The 21,032-nt window shown below is 44.3% G+C and overlaps 1 protein-coding gene across 1 annotated transcript; it reads right to left on the bottom strand.

The window, feature by feature from the left end:
- Positions 1-393: 393 nt before the first annotated feature.
- HHIPL1 (HHIP like 1) lies at positions 394-20,962 on the bottom strand. The gene is made up of 9 exons (XM_030949685.1): positions 20,696-20,962; positions 15,398-16,044; positions 12,974-13,117; positions 11,839-12,167; positions 9,539-9,665; positions 9,088-9,233; positions 6,174-6,255; positions 4,279-4,361; positions 394-1,492 (listed from the first exon to the last, which is right to left on the bottom strand). The coding sequence occupies exons 1-9, from the start codon at positions 20,960-20,962 to the stop codon at positions 945-947; spliced, it is 2,373 nt and encodes a 790-aa protein (XP_030805545.1). The 3' UTR covers positions 394-944.
- Positions 20,963-21,032: the final 70 nt, after the last annotated feature.

Genomic DNA, 21,032 nt, shown 5'->3' with positions numbered 1-21,032 from the left:
TGTCTGCTTTTTTTTAATATCCTCTAAAAAGGGGTAAATATTACTGGATTATTGCCCCAGTGCATTACCTCTTACCTGTGAAAAACTGAATGGAAAAACATGTACATGTTATAAAGGTTGGGGAAGTGGAAAAACATGTACAAAAGTATCTTCAGAGCTAAACTGCATAATGATTCTGTGCATCTAAAAAGGGACAGATTTTCAATCCTGTTCATGTAAAAGGGGTTAGATTTTCTTTTCACTTAGGCTAATGTAAACTGCAGAAATATTTTCCATGCAGTACACTATGGTTTTTTTCTAAATCACCCGATTTTGCTTATCCTTGATGACCAATAGATTTATACCAATAAAAAGCATTACAGAAAAATAATTTTCCTTTAGAGTAGTGAGTGGAAGGTTAAAAAAATATATACTTTTGTAATTTGTAAAGAAAGGCACAGATTTAGAAAGGCACGTCCTCAGAAACCTCAGCTTAGATCTGCAGGTGGCAAAGCAAGGCAAACAATGCAAATGCTTCCATAAGAGTGAAACACAGTCATTTGGGAACTTATTTTTTGGCAAAACATTGTGATGCACAGCTGAAGAGTGCTATATTTTGAAATGGGAAAGAGTAACAGGATGCATCTCTTTTCTGATCTATAAAGGCTGACGGGAAATGGGAAAGGGCAACAGGATGCATCTTTTTTCTGATCTATAAAGGCTGATGCTTGCAAAAAAAAAAACCCATAGAAATGCAGCCCCTGCCCACAACGTACTCAATTCAGTGCTTCATTTTTTTTTTCTTCCCTCTGAGGCAAATGCGTGGGGACAAACATGAAGAAAACATAAGATTACTTTAAACAGATGCAGCATCCCCATGGCAGGGCACACCCTCCTCAATACTGCAGCTGGTTTAGAGGGTTGGGCAGGAGAGGGATGACTCCAAGTCCCTCAGCTGGCTGTTGTCACCAGTCTGTCACCTCCTCCCGGCTGCACACCACACCAGCATCCTCCTCGTGCTTGCAGTTGTGCGTGCCCACCCCGGCGTGCGAGCACTCCAGCAGCGTCCTCTCCTGCCCGGAGCACTGCACATCATCCAGGAGGATGCGGAGCGAGCTCCCTTCCCCGAACTCCGCCTTCTTGGCGGCCCGCACGGCGTGGGGGAAGCCGAGCTGGCGGCACACCACGGCGGCGGCGGGCAGGCTCCAGCCATCGTCGCACACCGTGCCCCACTCGCCGTCGATGAACACCTCCAGCCTGCCCCGGCCGCGCCCGCGCCGGCCCTGCCGCATCAGCCGCACCGCGCCATTGCCGGGGCCCTTCTTCTTCTTCTGCTTCCTGCGCTGCCCCTTCTCCTCCTCCGGCCCCTTCCCCGGCCGGGGGGCTCTGCCCGGCCCGGGTCGGGTTCTTGGCGGCGCTGGGGTCCGCGGGTCTGGGACGCCTCCCCGCGGAGCCTCGGCCGTGGGCTGCAGGCGGGGATGTGCTGCTGGTGGTGGTGTTTTCATAATAAACTCTGTTGGGGGGAAAAGGTAGAGAACCGTGAGTTTGTCATTCTCTGGGCAATGCTTGAAACCAACTACACCAAACTCCTTTTGACTTGTATAACTAATTTCTTGGAATTTGTCTACTTGGTCCTGTTGGGAAGCAACGACACTCTTAGCGACCCTGTATTTCCTCAGTGAAAATGTTGGCTGCTGTTAGCTAGCAAAGAGGACTGCAGGGCTCAGTGCCAACACTGAGCCTCTCCCAAAAAGGAAGCTCCAAGAGGTTTCTTGGCAAATGTCAGCCTGGCCCTTAAAGGGTCGGTGCTGGAGCTTCACAGTCAGGAGAGGAGCTCTACACCATATCCCGGTGAAGAGCTGCCGAAAGCACATTACAGACAGGCTCTATTTCTGCTCTTCTCTTCATTACTGAGGGTTGGATGGTTACCAGAGGAGAGTGTGGCCTCCCCACTGGGCCAGATGCTTTATTCAGAGGAGCTGAAATCAGGAACATTCAAAATCAATTCTCTCTGGCAACTGGAATGTGCAAGAGGAACAGAGTTGCCAGGACAACACATAAAACAGGATTTGGGGTTGGGTTTGTTCTTCCTTATGAAAAAAAAGGAAAAAAAATAAAAGAGCCTTGAACTCTGAAGAGATGAGAATTCTTTGCCGTCACAGTTTCCAGGTGTTACTGGGTTTACTTATTCACATGTGTTTTATCTTTAGCTTAAAAATAAGTTTTAGTTTGCCAGAAGGAAGCAATTCAGAATTTCATGGAATAACATTCAACAGAGCTGGGACAGTGTCACAGACATTTGCAAAGACATCATGACTTTGAATTATATCCCAAATTTATGCATCCTCATTCATCATTTTGTTTGTAGTACAGAGAGGAGGAAAAATATCACTGTCTTATTTGTGCTTAGTATCTATTGTCCCCAAAAGACAAACCCTCACAGTGGTCCATGCTTTTGGACCACATGCTCTTTGAAAACGAATTGTGTTCATGACATGAAAATATTTCCTTCCTTTGAAAGCTGTGGTTCTCAAGGCAAGAAACAGATTTGAAGGCCTTACCTGTGCACAGCTCATTTGCTGGAGCCTGGTCTGGCAAAGCACTTGAAAACCCGGGGACTGATTGAATACTGTGTAGGACTGCATGACAGCTAATGGTCACCTGGGAGTGCTTTTCACCTCACTGGATCAAAATGTCATTATATAACACTCTCTATTAAACTCTTTATTAAATACACTTCCAAAAATGCACTCATAGCTAATACAAGGCACATGCCCTGGTGATTCTGTTACATTCTAAATACTAACCAAAATAAAAGACTAAATAACAGACTAATAAATAAACCAATAAATATTTACAGCTACACAACCTTGTTTGCATGCTTCTGAATCAAAATGGCCACGCTTATTTTTCACCAAAAAGAGAGTGTAGCTCTTGACACACTAGGTAGAATCTCTTCCACCATTTCTAAGTTTTAATTTATGACAAAAGCTGCCTTGTAAACAAGCCCAAAAGATTTAGTTATATGTATAGTTTAAAAAACTGAACTTTGGACTTGTGTAGAGAATAATGCATAAGCAGAAACAGACAAAAGTGGTTGAACATGAACCAAGTCACTAATATTTGGAAGCTCCCTGCCTAGCTAGAAAAGGAGAACATCTCTGAAGATACTGAGTGCCCAGGCATGTCAGCAGTCAATAATTAGCTTTAGAGTTTGTTCCACCTTAAAGACTCAGTGTTGCAAGGTGCTGAGTGCCCTCATGATTCCCTGAAGCCAAAGCTGTAGGAACTGTTAGTGACTCAAATGCCATGTAACGTGATTAATGTAATTAAAAATTAAATAAAAGTATCCTGACTTTGGAGTTCCTGCAGCACCATTAGCTTTGTTCATGGGCTATGAAAGTTCATGGACTATGCAGAGTTGGAAGGGAATTTGTTGGGGTGCTGCCTAGGTACCTACATGTGTAAATTAAAAGCACAGGGGAAAAGAACAGTGATACTCCCTAGTCTACTTTTGGGATCCTAATATTGTGGTTTTTGTACCTCACATAAGACCCCAATATTGTGTTTAGGTTTTTGTACCTCACGTAAGACCCCAATATTGTGTTTAGGTTTTTATACCTCACGTAAGATCCTAATATTGTGTTTAGGTTTTTGTACCTCATATAAAGAGTACTCGGCTTGCTGCAGATTCAGCTCCACTGACTATTCCAGCTTTAGCAGTACAATACTTCATGCAGCATGAAGCAACCAAAAGGCCCTGGAGGGCTTGGGTAAGCCAAAAGTTCACCTCAGTGTGTGATCACTGATTCTTTTGGGAGCATTTTCTCATCCCATATTTTCTCACTTTCAACTAACAATGACTCAGCTCTCATCTTGCTCAGTGAGCTACTTCCTAACCCTTTACCCATCATATCCTCTCCACTACTTGAAGCTACTGCAAAAAATCACTTGTCACTGAAAAGCACTATTGAGCACAGGGTCTCTGGACAGGCACAGTTACAGGGAAACCAAGCTGGTGGTAATGAAACGTGTACAATGTGGCATGGAAAAGGGAAAACGAACAGGGTCAGAAACTACAAAGGAAATTTCACATGGCCAGGAAAGAGGAAATACTGTATGACTTATTTGAACCAACTCTTCAGATCCAAAACATCTGGAAAGATTTAATTTTGAGGATACCCTGAAGAGTGAAGTTCTGGGTAGTTTCCACATATGTGGACAGATAGTGTAAGTCTGGAGTTTGTATCTACTGCCAGCTAACTTGAACCAATAATAAACAGCAAGAGTTGCACTCACTCTCCTTTGGCACAAATGGGATGCGCTTGCTTTTGACTTTCACTGGCGATGGCTCAACTCGGCATTTTCCTGGTGGTGCTGTCCTTCAAAGAAAGGGACACATACACTGTACAATTAATTCCTTTCCTCTGGCATTGCAACACTTTGCTTCCCATTGTTTTTCTAAGAATATAATTCTTATTGGGAAAAAGAAAAAGTCTGTTTAAATGATGCAACTAATCTCTTACATTAGAAAACATAACTAAAGAATCACAGATCACCATTGATGAAAGTCCAAATATTCACAAAGCAGTGGAGTCCTCTGTCTGTGTTTTCAGTTGACACTATTGAAGCCATTAAGGAAATAAAACATTGGCAGGTTCAAGCACTACAGAAAGAAATCAATCAAAATGAAAATAAAAATTACAAAACTAGACAGTATATGTTGAACATCTGACACAAAGGTCATGTGTATGCAAGATTTCAGACTGTTTTCACGGAAGCAAAATAACACACTATTATTCATACAGAAAGCCCAAACAAATGTCGTGCCAAAAATGCATTAGTTTCAGAAAAGAACTCTAAGTGTCTCCTCAGAGGCTTTGTCTTAGTATGGTGCTTTATTTTGACACAATTTTTTTGCCACAGAGATGTATCTCACTTCTGGGAAGTCACATCCAGCTCATCACCACTTTTTCCTATGACAAACATCTTGGTAATCCTCAGACTTCTTCAGAGGTTTTTAAACTGGTTCAAAAATGCATTTGGAGGGTATAACTCCTGGGTAATTAGGATTGTTTGCATTTACATTTCTGTGGAAGGCAGAGAGCTTCTCTCTCAACTGTCTATACAAGGATGTTCCCTACTTTCATGAACTTTCCAATTGCTTTTTTTGGTACTCTGAACATGAATGAAGCTTTTTTTAAGCTTAAACTCACGGCTGGTGTTTGACTCCTGCTTTCTCTATTTCTGCACAGGTTGCGTAACACCAGCTTCTTCATACACAGTTTACAGGAACTCTTCTGTTGCATTAGATAATGGAAAATGCTCCTGACAGAGGAGAGTTGGAGGAAACACATGACAGATCTGGGGGCTTTTTAATTTTGGGGACTGGTTTCATAAAACATAAAACTAGACAAGTGGCTTGGTTCAAAATCCTCAGATAGCTAAAGCTGTAAATTTAATACATTAAAAAAAAAAGCTGTAAAAAATTTCACTCTCCATTTCTGGCTCAAAGTAGCTTGGTGTTCAGCCAATAATAGTAACACTTTAAAAACAGGAAGATGGAAAAAACAGCTGTAAGTCTTCCCATAAAACAGAGCTATTCCCTGCCTTGCCCAGTCTCAGATACAGGCACATGGAATCCAGGAGGTGTAATGATGGTCCTTTTTTCTTGTTCAATCCATATTGCTCTTTGAAACACTAAGAAGAATGTACTTTTTGCTTTTCATGTCTGGTTTGCCCAAGAAAGCACTGCAGGTCGTGCTGGTCCAGCTTTGGCTGCCGTGGTCTGGGGGAACAGGGCTCTTGTGGGAGATGAAAAAAGGGATGGAGAGGAACCCAGAAAAAACACCTTGAGAAAAAGTGCCTCCTTTTGGGCAGACATCTAGAGAAACTTTGCCAAAGAAAGACAAGCCACCCATAAAATACTTCTTTAGCATTCAGGAAATCTCCAAACCCACATAACACCCACAAGCCCCATAAAAGTTTGGCACCAGGCATGTAGACCCCCACGACTGCAGGAGCAAAACAGACCTGCAATGGGTTGCTCCAGATGTTCCTTGATTGAATTCCCCAGAAGAGCCCAACATGGGAGGAGAGTTAATTAGTCAGCCAACATGATTCATCACATCCACACCATCCACACCAGGACTCACTGCACCATCACCAGGCCTTGCAACAAGAACATCTCATACCTGGAGGTGTCCACCACTTTGTACACCACTCCACCAGGAGCTGTGGCACTTGGTACACCAGTAGATAGGAAGTACAATTCCCCTGGTAAAAGAAAACCAGACACACCCATGAAAACTGTCCATGGAGTTTCTGTCCTTTATAGCACAAAGGCATTAACTCTGCATCATGGGTCTGAGAGTCATCTGCAGTCCACTGGCATAAAATACTCTTAGTGAGTAGTAGCTTTTACAAATTGTCATGAATTACTATTTGGACAAATTTCCAGTGCAGGTTCACCTGCCCAGACCTTCCTTGTCATCTCATTATGATCTGTGTCCTTTGACTTCTCAAAAGTAAACCAGGTAAACCCTGAATTACTTTTGTTGAAATGAAAGGAAATTAAGAAAGTTCACTGTCTTCTGGTCATTTGGGTGAAGCACTCCTTTGGGGTGAATTACAGGGGAACAAGATTTTGCTTTTGCTTTCTCTAGCACACCCACAGAGTGAGACATATCTCAGACAAAAGGCATTTGATTCATCACAGCTCTGTCAGGTCACATTTTCAGGGCTCAGCCTTCAACCAAACAATGTCCATCACCCTTTATTTGACTTATTTTTTCTTAACTGCATTTCTATCCTTCTTCTCCTGTTGTGCAGGGGAGACTGGGATATACAGTCCTTCTGGCACTATTTTGAGAGCTCAAGTGCTTGAGAAGTGCAACAAAAAGGATCAGAGAGAAAAAATATACTTGCAATATTTCAAAAATGAGAGAAAATAGAAAAAGAGGCTCTGTGGACTTGCTTAGTGAATAAGGGAGATTATTTTGGGTGTTCTGTGGGTAATCCAGGGGGAAGAGGGGAAGGAATAGAGAGATCAGTGTGGGCAAAGGAATGTGTAGGCCGTTGGTGGCAGCTGAGGCTGAGCCTCCGTCCTCCTTCCTGCTCTCCTGTGCTGCCCTGGGCTGAGCTCCTGGATAATCCCAGGGCACAAACCTTTGCCTACCCCTGGCTGGTGGCTTCATTTTTCTGGTCAGCTTCATTAATGACAAGCCAGAGGCAGCCTTGGTCCCAATGGGGATGGGAAACAGCTAGCACTGAGTTTTGTGGTGATGTGTGTTTTACATCCTGCCCCTCTTTCCTGGAAGTTACCAGGCAGGAGTTTGGATGCTCAGGCCATGAAGCACACAGGCTACACACATGTGACCCACAGACACACTGCCTGGGGTCTCTGACAGGTTCTGCTGGCCAGGGATGGGACTGATGGCTTTATAATTGCAATGAGCCATAAATAGAGATCTCCCCACAACATTTACACACCCACTGCAGCAGGTAGATTAACATCCATCAGAGCAACAACTCCAAAATTTCAATGCTTCTGTGAAGAAAACCCTGTTAAAATAAACTGTGTGGCAAATTTGTAAAACATGAGATTTCTAGTACACAAAAAAGGTGAAGAGAAGACTGTTCACAGCAGATAAAGCATCCTCACCACACTGTTATCACACAGATTTCTTTCCATTACTATAAAGCAAACACAAGGCAATTAACTGCCTCTGAAAAAAGACTCCAGCCCAAATCTCCACTCAGCTCTATCATATTTATGCAAAGTACAGTGTAGGGCAAAAGGGTGGCAGCATTTCACCCATGCTTTGTCCAGACTCTGTTGACAAGCACAGGATGAGGGAGATCAGCCTCATGTGCATGAGCAAGGGCTGCAATCAACAGCTTGATATTGCACTTGGCACAAAGCTGATTTGAACTAAGTTATTTGATTTTAGGTTAACATATCCTTCTCCTACAGCACTGTGAAATAGCTGTAAATTCCATTAATATTAACCATTAAAGAAAATTGAATTTAACTCTAAAAAAAAGTCAAACTTTCAAGCTAATACTTAACTTGGAGGGTTTGCATTCACAAGATAAAATTTGCATTTATATGATTTGAGCAACATCCAAACTTGACATAATCTGCAGGAAAAACCAGATGTTTAAAAGCTGGGGCATTCTGGAAGCAGGTGCTTGTGATCACGAGCCAAGACCTCCCTGGAGCAGGGCAGAGCACAACTCCTGCACTGCTGGGTCACACATGAAGCACACATTGTGGGGCTCATCCTCTGCCTGCCCCCAGCCAGGGGCTGCATGGGCTGCACATTCTGCAACACCCTTGCTCAAACAGTGGGAGACACCACCAGCTTGCACCCCAGGACTCTTCATTTCCTCCTCTTCAAATCACAGCAGCAGTTCCCTTCCAGAAATCAAAATGTCTGCAGTCATGGAAACACAGCAAAGCTCTACTGAGATGGTATCCTTCAGTCCTATGCAAGGCAAAATCCCAGCTGGCACTAATAAAATATGGACTTAAAGACTCTTTTGCTGATGCCTCATGCAAGACATAACACAGGCTTTTGATCTGCTTCATCTTGAGAGGTACAAATACCCCAGCCGCGGGTGAGCAGATATATAATTGCTGTTCTTGACATCTGCTTCCCTGTATCCATTAAGAATGCCCACAGCCTTCTTGACTAGACAGGAGGATAGACTTTGTCTCCCTTGGGTATCAGCTTCTGTGGCTCCCACGGCCTGCATTACCCTCGGCATGGCACTGTGAAGAATGAGGTTTCTTTTCTAAGTTTGTTTTATTCTATTTGCCCCTCTCTGCTCCCTGTTCTCCAGAGGGAAGGGCAGCAGCACATCCAGCACACCAGACTCAGTCCCAAGGCAACTGACTCTCCATCTCCCACTGCAGGCACTGCATGGCATTCAGACCTCAAAATTAGCACTGTAACTTTGGTTTGGTATTTGGGAGATGCTGGGAATCTGGCATTTTAAAGACTCGTGCTGTGCCTCTCCACAACCTGCTGCCTTCTCTGATCCCCTCCCTGGTGTTTTGTTCTGAAGAGAAACCAGAAAAATGCCATTCAGTTAAAAGATTACCTGCTTCATCTTCAGCAAAGGAGATGATGTATTGGTAGTAGTTATTGATAAGCCCAGGGAACATGCACGTTTGTCCTGTCCCCATGCAGATTTCACTGTACTGCCACTCTCCAGTAGCGTAATCCTCCTTCAAAGACATCAGGCGTCTGCAAGGCAAAAGAACACATCCACAGCCTGACCCAGATGATTTATGAATGTTAGCATAGACACCTGAATGGATATTTAATGCTTCCTGCCCACACTAGCTGCAATAGGAACTGCAATTTCTCTGAGAGAAAGATTGTTTAATATTAACCCAAATGTACGACACACCCTGCAAGCCCTTGTCTTCAAGGGCAACACAAGCCCATGAAAAAACAAGAGGGGAGGGTTGAAGGGCTATCAGGCCGTTTTTTGGGGGGGATTTTGGGCTGGGGGTACAACTCTGTGAGTGCCCTAAGTGTATACTTACCCACTCATAAAATCACCAAATATGTACAGGCCATTCAGGTTTGGAGACTCACAGCCTCGGTAGACGTAGCCTCCTGTAACAGATTTCCCCATTTTGTGTGGATATGCATAAATTGGAAGCACATCATCTGTAAGGCAGAAAAGATCTGTCACTTGTTTTGCACATGCTGCAGAATAGCTCTTTATCTAGATTGTTCTGAGACTGGCAGAGTACAATCAGGTTCCCTGGTGCATCTTCTATTTAAATGAATTTCCAGTGGAGTTGTATTTAGTTTGACTTTCACCTTTTCAGAATCACATTTGATTGCCCTGTCCCTCACCAAGACACCTCAGCATTCTCCTGAGCCCTTCTCCTCCCACTGCAATCCATCTCTGTTAGTGCCACTTCAGGCACATTTCTACAGAGCTTGTCTGGTTTAGCTGCAAATTCACAGGTCACTCCTAGAGCCACTGCACCCATGCAGGAAATGTTTGCCCAATGCAGCTTTGTCTAGGTGGTAAAAGGAAAAAAAGATATGGTTGACTCCAGACTGCAGGCACTGATGAAAAGATATGTCAGATGTCAGCACAAATAGCTTCTGTTCCTCTGAGATGGAGAAGCAACTTGAAAGGACCATCAAATATTTATGGGATGGCAGAGGCATGAATGATGTAGTACTGGCACATTCATTGGGAAATATAAGGTAAAACATAAGACAAATGTAAAATGGAGTGAGATGTCCTGATTTTGAGGGTCTCCATTAGATGCTTCCTCCCCATTATTTTGAAACTCCTGGCTCACAGGTACCTCATGGTACCCTTTCCCTCCTCATCCTCACAGCCTTTCTCCCTGCCCATGTAGCAGATGCTGCAAGTAGCAAACCCAGCAGCTCTGCCAGCAAGGAATTTGCACCAGGGGAATTTCCTCTAAAGCAGGTGTTTTCCACACTTCAGCTGTACTTATCATTCTAAAGGGGCTGTGACATTTCACTGTTCTAACAAAGGGTCTCTAAAGTCATCAAAAATTGCTCTGAATCCCTGGAGACCTCAGTAAAGTGTCTGCCATGAATGCTCATGTGGATACTGTCACACAGGAGAGCAATAAATGAGCTCTCTGACAACTGCTTCAGCAAAGGGAGTGCAAAAAATCTGCTCCCTGCTCTTGACATCTTTATAAAAAATTAGTTAATCACTTGTACTTATAGCAAAGCTAATAAAAGGAAGGAATTTAAACTGAGTTAATATTAGGAAGAAAATTAGACAACAACACACAGCACATGGAAGAGAAAAGAATCAGAATCTCAGCTAATGCAAATCAGTGCCAGCCCCTGAACCTCTGAGAAGAGGTTCCAGCACAAGACATGGTCCACGTCAGCCCTTGTAATTCAGTATGTTCTGACTTCACATGCTCACTAGAATTTCATCCTCAATCCAGTTTTGAACAGTTTAAAGAAATTAAAATAAAATGATGTTTTCCTTTGTGGCATAGCTAAAAGAAATGAAAATACATTCAGTTACCTGCAGAGCAGGCAGCGTGCATAAGGGTTGATCAGTCAATGTTTTTCTCTGTTTTTTTAAAATAAGGTTGAGTTATGGAGAAAAATACAATTCCCCCAAATTTTTCTTGCTTCTGCACAAAAGCTTATTTTATGTGGCAAAGATGAAATTGTTCCTCTAACCACAGAATCACGAAATAATTTCACTAACAACACCAATCACCTAGAAAAACAACAGCTAGCATGTCTCACTTTCCTCCTAACTCAGAAACAGTAACATTTGTACTTTCAGTATCTATGCCAAGCCAGTTCCCTTCTAGAGGGACAGTAGAGGTTTACATCTCAAAAAGGTGGGTTTGACACCAAGCAGCCAGGCTTTGAAGGCAGGAATTAAAAAACGTATTGATTCAGGGTGACCCCAATGTAGGGAATAAGGTGCTCTGACTCTATGATTTCAGAAGGCTGAACAAATGCTTTATTAAGCTATATTGTATTACACTAATACTATATCATAACTACACTAAAGAGATACTAAAGAAAAACCTGTGACTGTCTCCAGACAGTCATGACACAGCTTTGACTCAATTGGCCAATCAAAAACAACCATCACTGGTGTGCAATTAACAAATCCCTCTCGGTAAACAATCTCCATAACACATTCTATACGTGCCAAACAACAGGAGCAGCAAGCAGAGATAAGAATTGTTTTCTCTTCTCCTTCTGTGCTTCTCACTGCCTTCCCCAGGAAAAACCCTGGGAGAGTGAATTATGCCTCTTTCTGTTCAGAGAATGTGAATACCACAAAAAGGAGAGCACATCTATTTACCCAAGGAAGAATTGGTGCAAAGTTTCTTATCGTAACAGCTGAACCCTTCCCTCGCCCTCCAGCCGTAATTTTTCCCTTTCTCCACGATGTCGACTTCTTCGTATTTGTTCTGCCCCACATCTCCGCAGAAGAGCCTCCCCTTCCCCTCCTTGGTGTGAGGGTCCCCCCTGTCGAAGGAGCAACGCCACATGTTCCTCACGCCGTAGGCATAGACCTCGGGCCGCGCTGCGGGGTCGCTGACGAAGGGGTTGTCGGGGGGAATTCGGTACAGCGGCCCGCGGTCGTTGTTGTTCACATCGATCCGCAGCACTTTGCCCAGCAGGGCTGATCTGCATTGGGAGAAGAAATGGAAAAGAGAAAGAAATAAGGCTAGACCTTGGCAAAAAGTCAGAGCAGGGTGCAAGGGTGGGGTTGGAAAGTCTAGGGTTTCACGGCATTGATTTCCCACACCCTGGAGCTGCCATAGGGATGGATCCACCCTGTTGTGTTGTGATTTCAGGGTTTACCTCAGAACCTCGGGTCCCTCCCCTGATAATTCCATCCCAGGTGTGTCAGTCACCTCTCCTTTTCCCTCCTAGCACTGTCTGTCAATCCTGGAATTCCAGAAGGGCGTCGAGTGATTGGCAGATTCAAAGGATGCCCTCTACCCCTGGGGGGGCATTGGGCCATCCAGGTGTCCTTTGTCCCTTAAGACCTCCTCCTATGTACCTGGTTGCTGGGATCCCTACCCCTTCCCTCCCCCTCTCCCTGGGGTTAAAAGAGCCAGCAACCACACGGTTTGGGGAGTTCTGTTGGAGCTGTTGCTGCATTCAGAGGCCTGTGGGCCAGGAATAAAGTTCTGGATCGAAACCCTCCATCAGAACCGACTCCTTTCCTTCACCATCACCTTGAAGCTTCTCTGCCAGAGTAAACCCTAGGAGCAGACCCTGTTGGGGGGGAAGCTCCATTCCACAGCCACCAGAGCTCCTGCATGCCTGGATTTGCCTCCAAGCACCCAGCTGCAGCACCCAGCTAGCCAAAAGTGTCTCTGGGGTGAAAACACCACAGTTGCCACTATCTGGTTCAGCACCAAGGGACAGACAAGCTCAGGCACATCCCATCTAGCTATACTGGTATTATTGCAATACACTCTTACTTGTTCTGGGCATTTCCAAAGGTGCCAAAAGGATCCCCAGCCATGCCTCCATCTCCAGTGAAGATGTAGAGATACCCATCATCTCCAAAGAGCAGCTCTCCTCCGTTATGGTTGGAAGCAGGTTCTTCTATTTCAAGGATTATCCTAAGTGAAAACAGGGAGAAAGCAATTTCCTACTGCACAAGCACTATGCAAAGGGCAGAGCAACATCATGATAATGTAATTCTTGACAGATGGAAGCAGCTACAGATTGGTTTTGATACAAATTCCTCCATATCCATGTTACTGATTTTTTCTTGGGCATAGCTGATTTTCTAACCTTAAATAGTTTTAACATATTTTCCAGATTACAGAAACACCAAATTGTGTAATATGGAAAGTCTGGGAAATCACATGACAAAATATACTTTTAATTGCTTAAACTTTTCCTCTGATTCTTTCTTCCTCCTCGTTAATCCTCTTTTTTATTTTTCTTTGTAATTTACTAAAGAAAAGGCATCTGAGCTTATAACCAACTGGAAATTGTAAGAGAAAGGACTCCAGTCCATCTGTACATCTGTGCTGCTTTTGGCACAGTCCTGCCAGGCACTTACAAGGCGAACATAAAACTTCTCAAACATTAAGGAATAGTTAAATTCTTAAAGAGAGAAGAATCCTTAAATGATAATTACACACCCAGGACCTTTTGAGTTTAAAGAGCAGTTAAAAGCAGCCTCAACAACAAACTGAATTTACCAAAGGTTATTTAAAGAAGTACCAACAAAATTTACCTTAATTTTAACCCCAAATTCTCTATTTTGTTTGTTTATTTTATGCTCCTGGAATCCCTTCCATAGCATGAAAGAGAAAAAATACATAAATTATAATTTTATAGAATGGTAAAGCCACAAATACATGCAGTGGAAGTTCCCAAGTATAACAACTGAAGTTTATTATTTCCAGCTTCTAAAAGAGTCCAGATTTCATGCTGGCAGCGCATCTTAATAGCTACAAAAGCAAATTATAACCTTTACTTACACCACCTCATATCTAGACAGTTTTTTTCCATTCTGAAATGTTGATAGTTATTGTGAGTTGGGGGAAGGAACCCAGCTATGGAGTTTACTGTCACCTCCTGTTAAATGTCAGCACCTCTGTGATAAGGTAACTGCAAGAGTGCACAGGTTCCAGCTGACAAAGGAGTGAGGGAGGATCCTGTATGGACACAAAGGTGAATCTTCCTCAGCCTCCCAAAGAAGATGGAAAAAACCAAAATTCATTGAGAAACATCTGAGGATAAACAGACACATGCATTTGAGCCAAGGCAGTGCACAGCACATGTCAGCCTGAGCTCCCTCTCGGGCAGCAGCTCAGGATGAAGTCAGTGGGACCTGAGCCTACACAAGCACAATAGGACCACAGTTTTGTTTTCTTAAGCTTTTGCTGTACTAACCATAAGCTAAGTAAGCACAGAAATTGTTACAAACATAGAGCCTGAGGATTCTTAAACAAGACAGCTCATGGGCTGTTGGCATCTGCAGGTTTCTGTTCCGCTTTCCTGAGTGCCACGTTGTAATTCCCCTTACCTGTCATCTACAGGGCTGTTTACACTGGATTGCTGAAATTGCTTTATAAACCAGTATCCCCTCTCTATCATTAGTCTATGTGCATTTTTGAGCTAGAATCATCCACAGCTGAGTGTTCAGAAAGCCCCTAATAAAATCCAAATAATGAAGAAAAAGTCTTTGAATTAGTAATATTCAAGGGTCTCTTAAAACAGTGGTTCTATAACATAGTTCTGCAACAGGTTATAGATCTATGAGCCTGATTCCACAAACAAGACTCTTATCATCTGTGCATATTAGTGTGGAACAACTGCAAGACCAGACTCAAACAAATGACATTTGCAATTAAAATGCACTCCATAATAATACGGTGACTTGTGTTTTATTTAATTTGATATTAAATTTGTAATATCAAAGGGTTGAGTTGTTGTTCAGATAGAGAAACATGGGACCAAATCCATATTTGGTCTGGTATCACTTAGTTTGTTTATACTAATTTTGGAAACCTTTGGCTTTGGAATGAATTTCACTCATTCTTTGCAGAAGTCTATTTCAAAGGGTAATCACAAAAGTACAAAACAAACAAACTTCAAAGCCCCACCCAACAATAACCCCAAAACACTAACTATAAATAATGTTTAATCCATGTTTAGTTAAATCCTCTGATATGCCAGAACTGAGAACTGTACATGTTTTACTCCTGCACACTTGCAGTTCATCCATGAAGGACACACAGCTTCTGCACCTCAATACACTAGGCATGGACTTGGACTAACTCTGGAATGCAAAGACATGAAGCTAAGTAAGTCTCATTCATGAATGGTCTTTAAAAATGCACAAGTGGCCCTCTAAGATCTTTAAAAAAACATGTGTATAATACCTTTCAGAACCATGGTCCAAGGCATTCATGTCAGTAGGAGAAATTCTGAACTCACTGATTCGGATTCTCTCTTCATAATGAACTTCAACTGAGTAGTAGACATACACTTTACCATTAAATTTGAATTTAGGATGGAAGACAATACACAGAAACCCCCTCTCATCTCCTTCCCACGGCGAGGTGAGCACAGCCTCACTGATGTTCAGGAATGGCTTTTCGAGCCTGGATCCGTCGGGGAGGTAGGCCCACACCAGGCCGACCTGCTCGGCGATGAAGAAGCGGTGGGTGCCGTCGTTGGCGTGCACCATGGCCACGGGGTTGCGCAGCCCGTTGGCCACCTCCAGCAGGCAGAGCTGCAGGCAGCCCTCGGCGTCAGCCGTCACCAGCCCCAGGTTCTGGTTCAGGTGCTGGCTGGCCAGCAGGTGGGGGAAGCAGTAGTCGGTGTCCTCCAGGGACAGGTAGCGGCAGAACTTTGCCGCGTTGTTTTCCAGCGCAGTGAGCTCCGGCTCTGCGGAGAGAGCGCGGAAGATGGAGCGGCAGCTGTGCCACAGCTGCCTGCAGTAGTCCTGGCACAGCCCTGGGATCGTCCGCACGGGGGTGGAGGGGTCCTCAGCGTCATACAAGTGAGCTGCATATGGAGAGCACTCCTAGAGGGAGGGAAAAAAAGCTTCAAGTTATTTATTGGATCAGATTTGAAACAGCTGAGCAGTGATACTAATTGGAGATGCAATACTAATTGGAGATATTTCATCTTAATTACAAGATATGTTGCGGTTTATTTTGAAGATACGTTAACAGAGGGAAAGATCTTAGAGAGGGGGTTTGTCTCAGCACTCGTGGAAATTATCTTCAATGTTCCTGGTGAAAGCTGACTTCCTCAAGCTGTTACTCATTTATTCTAACCACAGAACTCTTCCAAAAACCCTGCAATGACACCTATGTTGCTGCACCACCCTAGCAGACTGCATTGGGGAGAAAGCGACTTTTCTTCCTGGGATGCTCTGACTTTATCTATGAAATAAGATTAATCACAGAGCAGAAGTGAAACCAAAGAATTAGCTGAGAAGATTCAGGCCCTGCACACTGATGATAGAATGGGAAAGGCCATCAGGGCCAAAGCCTGGGACATTCATACCTCATCATCTGATAATCCAGGCATGGACCTCAAACATGGATGTGATTTAGAGCTTGGAAGTGGGATGTGAAAGTGGAGGAGGAGGGGAGGACACCATCCTTGCTTGGGTCCAGCTGCCTTTGCTGGTGGACCTTTGCCTACAGATAATTTACATCCCCAGCCAGGAGTGGTGAAAGGCATCTCATGATCATGACATGGGTCACCAAGTTCTGTGAGGGATGCTGAGTTCACAGGATTTCAGACAGTGAACACAAAATGGCCATAATCCAGGCAAGGTCCTGGCAGCAGCTGCAGCTCAACCCTTGTTTATGGAAGGTGCAGCCTTGGAAATCTCCTTAAGGACTGGATCAAGTTCACAGAGCTCGTTGTAGTCTCCATGATGAGAACTCCTATAGACACATTTTCCTTACGAAAAAGCTGCAATTCAGTAAAACTATCTGTAAATTACAAACTGACCAAAGTGACTCAGTTCTGTTTTGCAAGGGTTTTTGCTTGTAATAAAGACAATATTTTCCAGTTATAATGCATCTTCCCAACAAGCACTTCAAAAGTGCTCTTCAAATAATGCAACATGACTCTGTGGAGGCTCAATTATTTTCAAAGTTATATTTCAATAAATACCTGAGGCAATAAAGGTCAGAAGAGAAACCACTATTTAAATAAATTCTGTAATCTTTAATTCCTATCTGTCATTGCTTCCTTTTACTAAGCAAAACCAGCTTAATTAAAAAAAAATAGGGAGCTGTTTCTAGATCTATAGGGAGACATTTATTAATGCAGATTACAACTCTATTCAATACATGAAAAGATGTAACATCTGAGATTCTGAACTGTTTAAATTAGCCGATGAGCATACACAATATTTAATTTTTATTTTATTTTCCGTTACATACCATAATAAACTGAGAGGCCATATAACAGATCATTAGTGTACAATAAGCTTTCCTCCTGGAATGTCAAGCCATTCATTGCAAAATGAAGGTTATTAAGCTTCCAAATGAGCAGCAATTAATGTGGTAAAAAGAAGATTGCTTGTGAAACAAAACACTGAAATTACACAGGCAGATTGAGTAACACACTTGGCTTGGTTACACGAGGTGTGCCAGGGACAGAAAGAGACAGAGCATTTGTCAATTCACTTGTAATGACTGAAAAAATTGCCTTAGAAAACAAATTGAAATGAGATAGAAAGGGAATTAGATGGGAGGGCTGGGTGGCAGCTCAATCTGTTGTTGCCTATGGAGGTTTCCCATTCAGAGAGTGGAGGCCCCTCACTCGAGTACTCAGGTGCAACTCATTCTGTGAAAGCCTCTTTCAAAGCAAGCAGTGATCTTATGCATTACGAAGCAATGCCCTGGCTTCAGCATCAGAATTAAAAATAGCCCAGAGACAAGGATTCCCTGTCTCTGCCATTGCAGGCTGTTCACCACGGCCTCAGCTGTGTCTGAATAGGAGTGTTGGACAACTTCTTCCCTCCTTACAACATTCCTGGTGGCATACAGCTAATTACAGCAGCATTACACTGGCAGTGAAATTCAGAGATCTATCACTAGCCTGAAAGTACCTAAGCATGTCCTAGGGTATTTTCAAGACATGTGAATTATTTTCCAAATTTTATTCTGGAAGAGATGGAGCCTCATGCCTTTTGCTGAATTTCTCTGCTTAGAAAGCAAATGTTGTGGTCCTTTAGCCTTCACATCATCCTGTCATGTTCACATAACTCAAAATACCAAGAAGCTCTACCCGTAGTCAGAGCCTAGAATCAATATTAGATCTAAATTGTCATTTCCAAATGATGCTGTCTGTTCATTAATTTTAAACTATGATGTGGTCTAAGGACCGAGGAAACTACTGGGCAGATGATCAGTTACTTCAGTAGGGCTGGAACAAGTTTGTACTACGAAAATAACTCATCAGAAAACAAAACAAGTCACATTAAGACAGGCTAACCAAATGCATCCTGTCTGTTCCAGGAATTCAGCGGCAGCTCGTTATCTGGGGAATTCCAACAGTCTGAATCTGATGGAACACCCACATCAGGCAATGTCTTATTTGCTGCTGCTATCAGCCTGGAGAAAGCAACAGGACTCTTCAGAAAAGCATTTAACCTCCACATTATCCCTGACATTCCTTGACCACCTCCATCTGGAAACTCAAGCCTTTAAGCAAGCTGTTCCCTGAGAAGCAGCGTGAGGCATCTGCTCTTGCAGTGTGGTGGAGAAGAGAAGGCTCCAAGGTAATCTCATGGCACCTTCCATAGGAGAACTGGAGAGGGATGATTTACAAGGCAGTGTAGTGATAGAACAAGAGGTAATGGCTTTAAACTGGAGAAGAGTCAACGCAGATCAGATTTAAGAAAGAAGTTGTTTACAATGAGGGTGGGAATACCCTAACAGGTTGCCAAGAGAGGTGGTAGAAGCCCCATCCGTGGAAACATTCAGGTTGAGCAACCTGATCTAGTTGAAGCTGTCCCTGCTCATTGCAGGGGAGGTTGGACTAGGTCCTTTCCAAATCAAATTGTTCTCTTATTCTATGAATTCAGGAAAAGGCAGGGATCCACAAGTACAAACTGAGACACTTGTCAAAATAATTTTATCCCATTTGAGAGAAATTCCGAATTGTGAGCAGAAAGAGACAGAAGTGTGCTGGGTAAATCGCAGGTAATTCAGGTCTAGGATATGAATTGTATATACAATGAATGAATAGAAGGAGAATGTTTCTAGAGTGTTTGCAATGACTGAACTTCCATGACATGCTTGTGCAGCCAGAGGCAGTGGTGTGTAGCCACATCTGTGCTGGTGATGCACTGAGCTCATCAGAACATTTCAGTGAATCATTGCTCCCACATGGAAATATTTCTCTGCTTCTGAAGACATTTTCAACAGTTGGCTTTCTGACAAACACAGGACACTTAGTTATCACTTCCAGAAGCAGGAGTGCTTAGCACACATTACTAATTGGTGTCCTATCTGTGAATGGACTCTTAGACACCACTTGTTTCAGAAATATATTCAAATGTTTTTTGCTTCTAGTACAATGTGAGATGAAATAGAAGTCAATTCTATAGATCCTGGTGTGGAAAAGTGTTGTCTTTCTCTTTACATTTTAAGGAACCCAAGAGGTACTGGCAAAATGCTAAGAGCAGGATTTCTGAAAAGCCATTTTGATCCCATCTGAGCACAGCAGACAAGACTCCACTGTCTGAATTAATTTAAGGTTTACACTTGCACAGTGCTGAGCTGCTCTGTCTCAGGGGCATTTTCATACATGCAAGGCCTCCACTGATGATAGGGTGAGACACTTTGCTCTGTGCAGACTGTGATCATCCCATTATCATATCTGGCCCCAGAAGATCAGCTCTGAGTGGAAATTCCCCCTTGTGCAGGATGGCCACCACAGAGGTTCCTAGGCCACATCCACAGGCACTGCTGTGCGCCCATCACCAGGACTATTAGCACCCGGCACATGCTAAAAGTTCTGTAACCCAATACAAAAAAAAGCACCTGACCCCATCAGCTGGTCATTACAAGGAGCAAGATTTGTGCAGGCAGCTGCCCTGTGGGTTTCTTCACCAGATCTGGTATCCTAACCCTGGGAGGGTGAGGAGAGTGTGCAAACTGAACTGCCCACTTACCTATCTCAGAGACTGCTGCTCCTAAACTAAAGAAGAGCAACATCCCTGCCTCTCTTTTAAACAACTGCCAAAGAACAAAAACTCCACTGGGATACTTGATGATGGACAGTCAATCCTTCCATTCCTGGGAGCACAGGCCTAGGCGGCTGTGCTACCCCTGATGCACTGATGTGTGGGCTGATGTACCCATGCCTGTGCCCAGGCACTAATGCCATGGCTGATGCACCTGTGGCTGGGTACTCCAGTCTGGGCTTGGGAATTAATGTCATGGCTCACACTCCTCTGGACTGTCCAAGGTTCCTGTGCCTGGATCAATGCATCCATGGGATCAATGCACCCCTGTCTGGGCCAAAGCATCCACACCCGGGCTCAATGCAGCCCTGCACGAGTAGATGCACACACCTGGGCCAAAGCACACTCAGAAGCATCCACGCCCACACAGAGCTCCGTGCAGGGGCTGACCGGCTCTGTGTGCTGAGCCCTGCGCGGCGGGATCCCCCAGTGCATCAGGGGCTCCCGGGGGTCTCACCTGGCACAGCAGCTCCTGCAGGTGCCCGGCGCAGGCGGCGTAGGTGCGCTCGTCGAGGCTGGCGCTGAGGCGGTAGAAGCGCTGGAGCAGGGCGCTGTCGCGGCTCGGGTCGCAGCAGCCGAACTCGCCGTAGCGGCGGCAGAAGGCGAGGCCCCGCGGCGGCCGGAACGGCGGCTTGAAGTCCAGGCACTGCGGGTGCGGCCGCGCCGGCCGCGGGGCGAGCGCCGCCGCCAGCAGCAACGCCAGGGCCGCCCGCGGGCCCCGCATGGCTCTGCCGGGGCACGGCCGGGGCACGGCCGGCCAGGGGAGCGCTGCCCCGGCCCTGCTCCGCCCGGGG

The sequence above is a fragment of the Camarhynchus parvulus genome, chromosome 5 (assembly GCF_901933205.1).
Source record: "Camarhynchus parvulus chromosome 5, STF_HiC, whole genome shotgun sequence".
In the NCBI taxonomy this organism is placed as follows: domain Eukaryota; kingdom Metazoa; phylum Chordata; class Aves; order Passeriformes; family Thraupidae; genus Camarhynchus; species Camarhynchus parvulus.
This window is presented reverse-complemented; position numbering and strand designations above follow the sequence as displayed.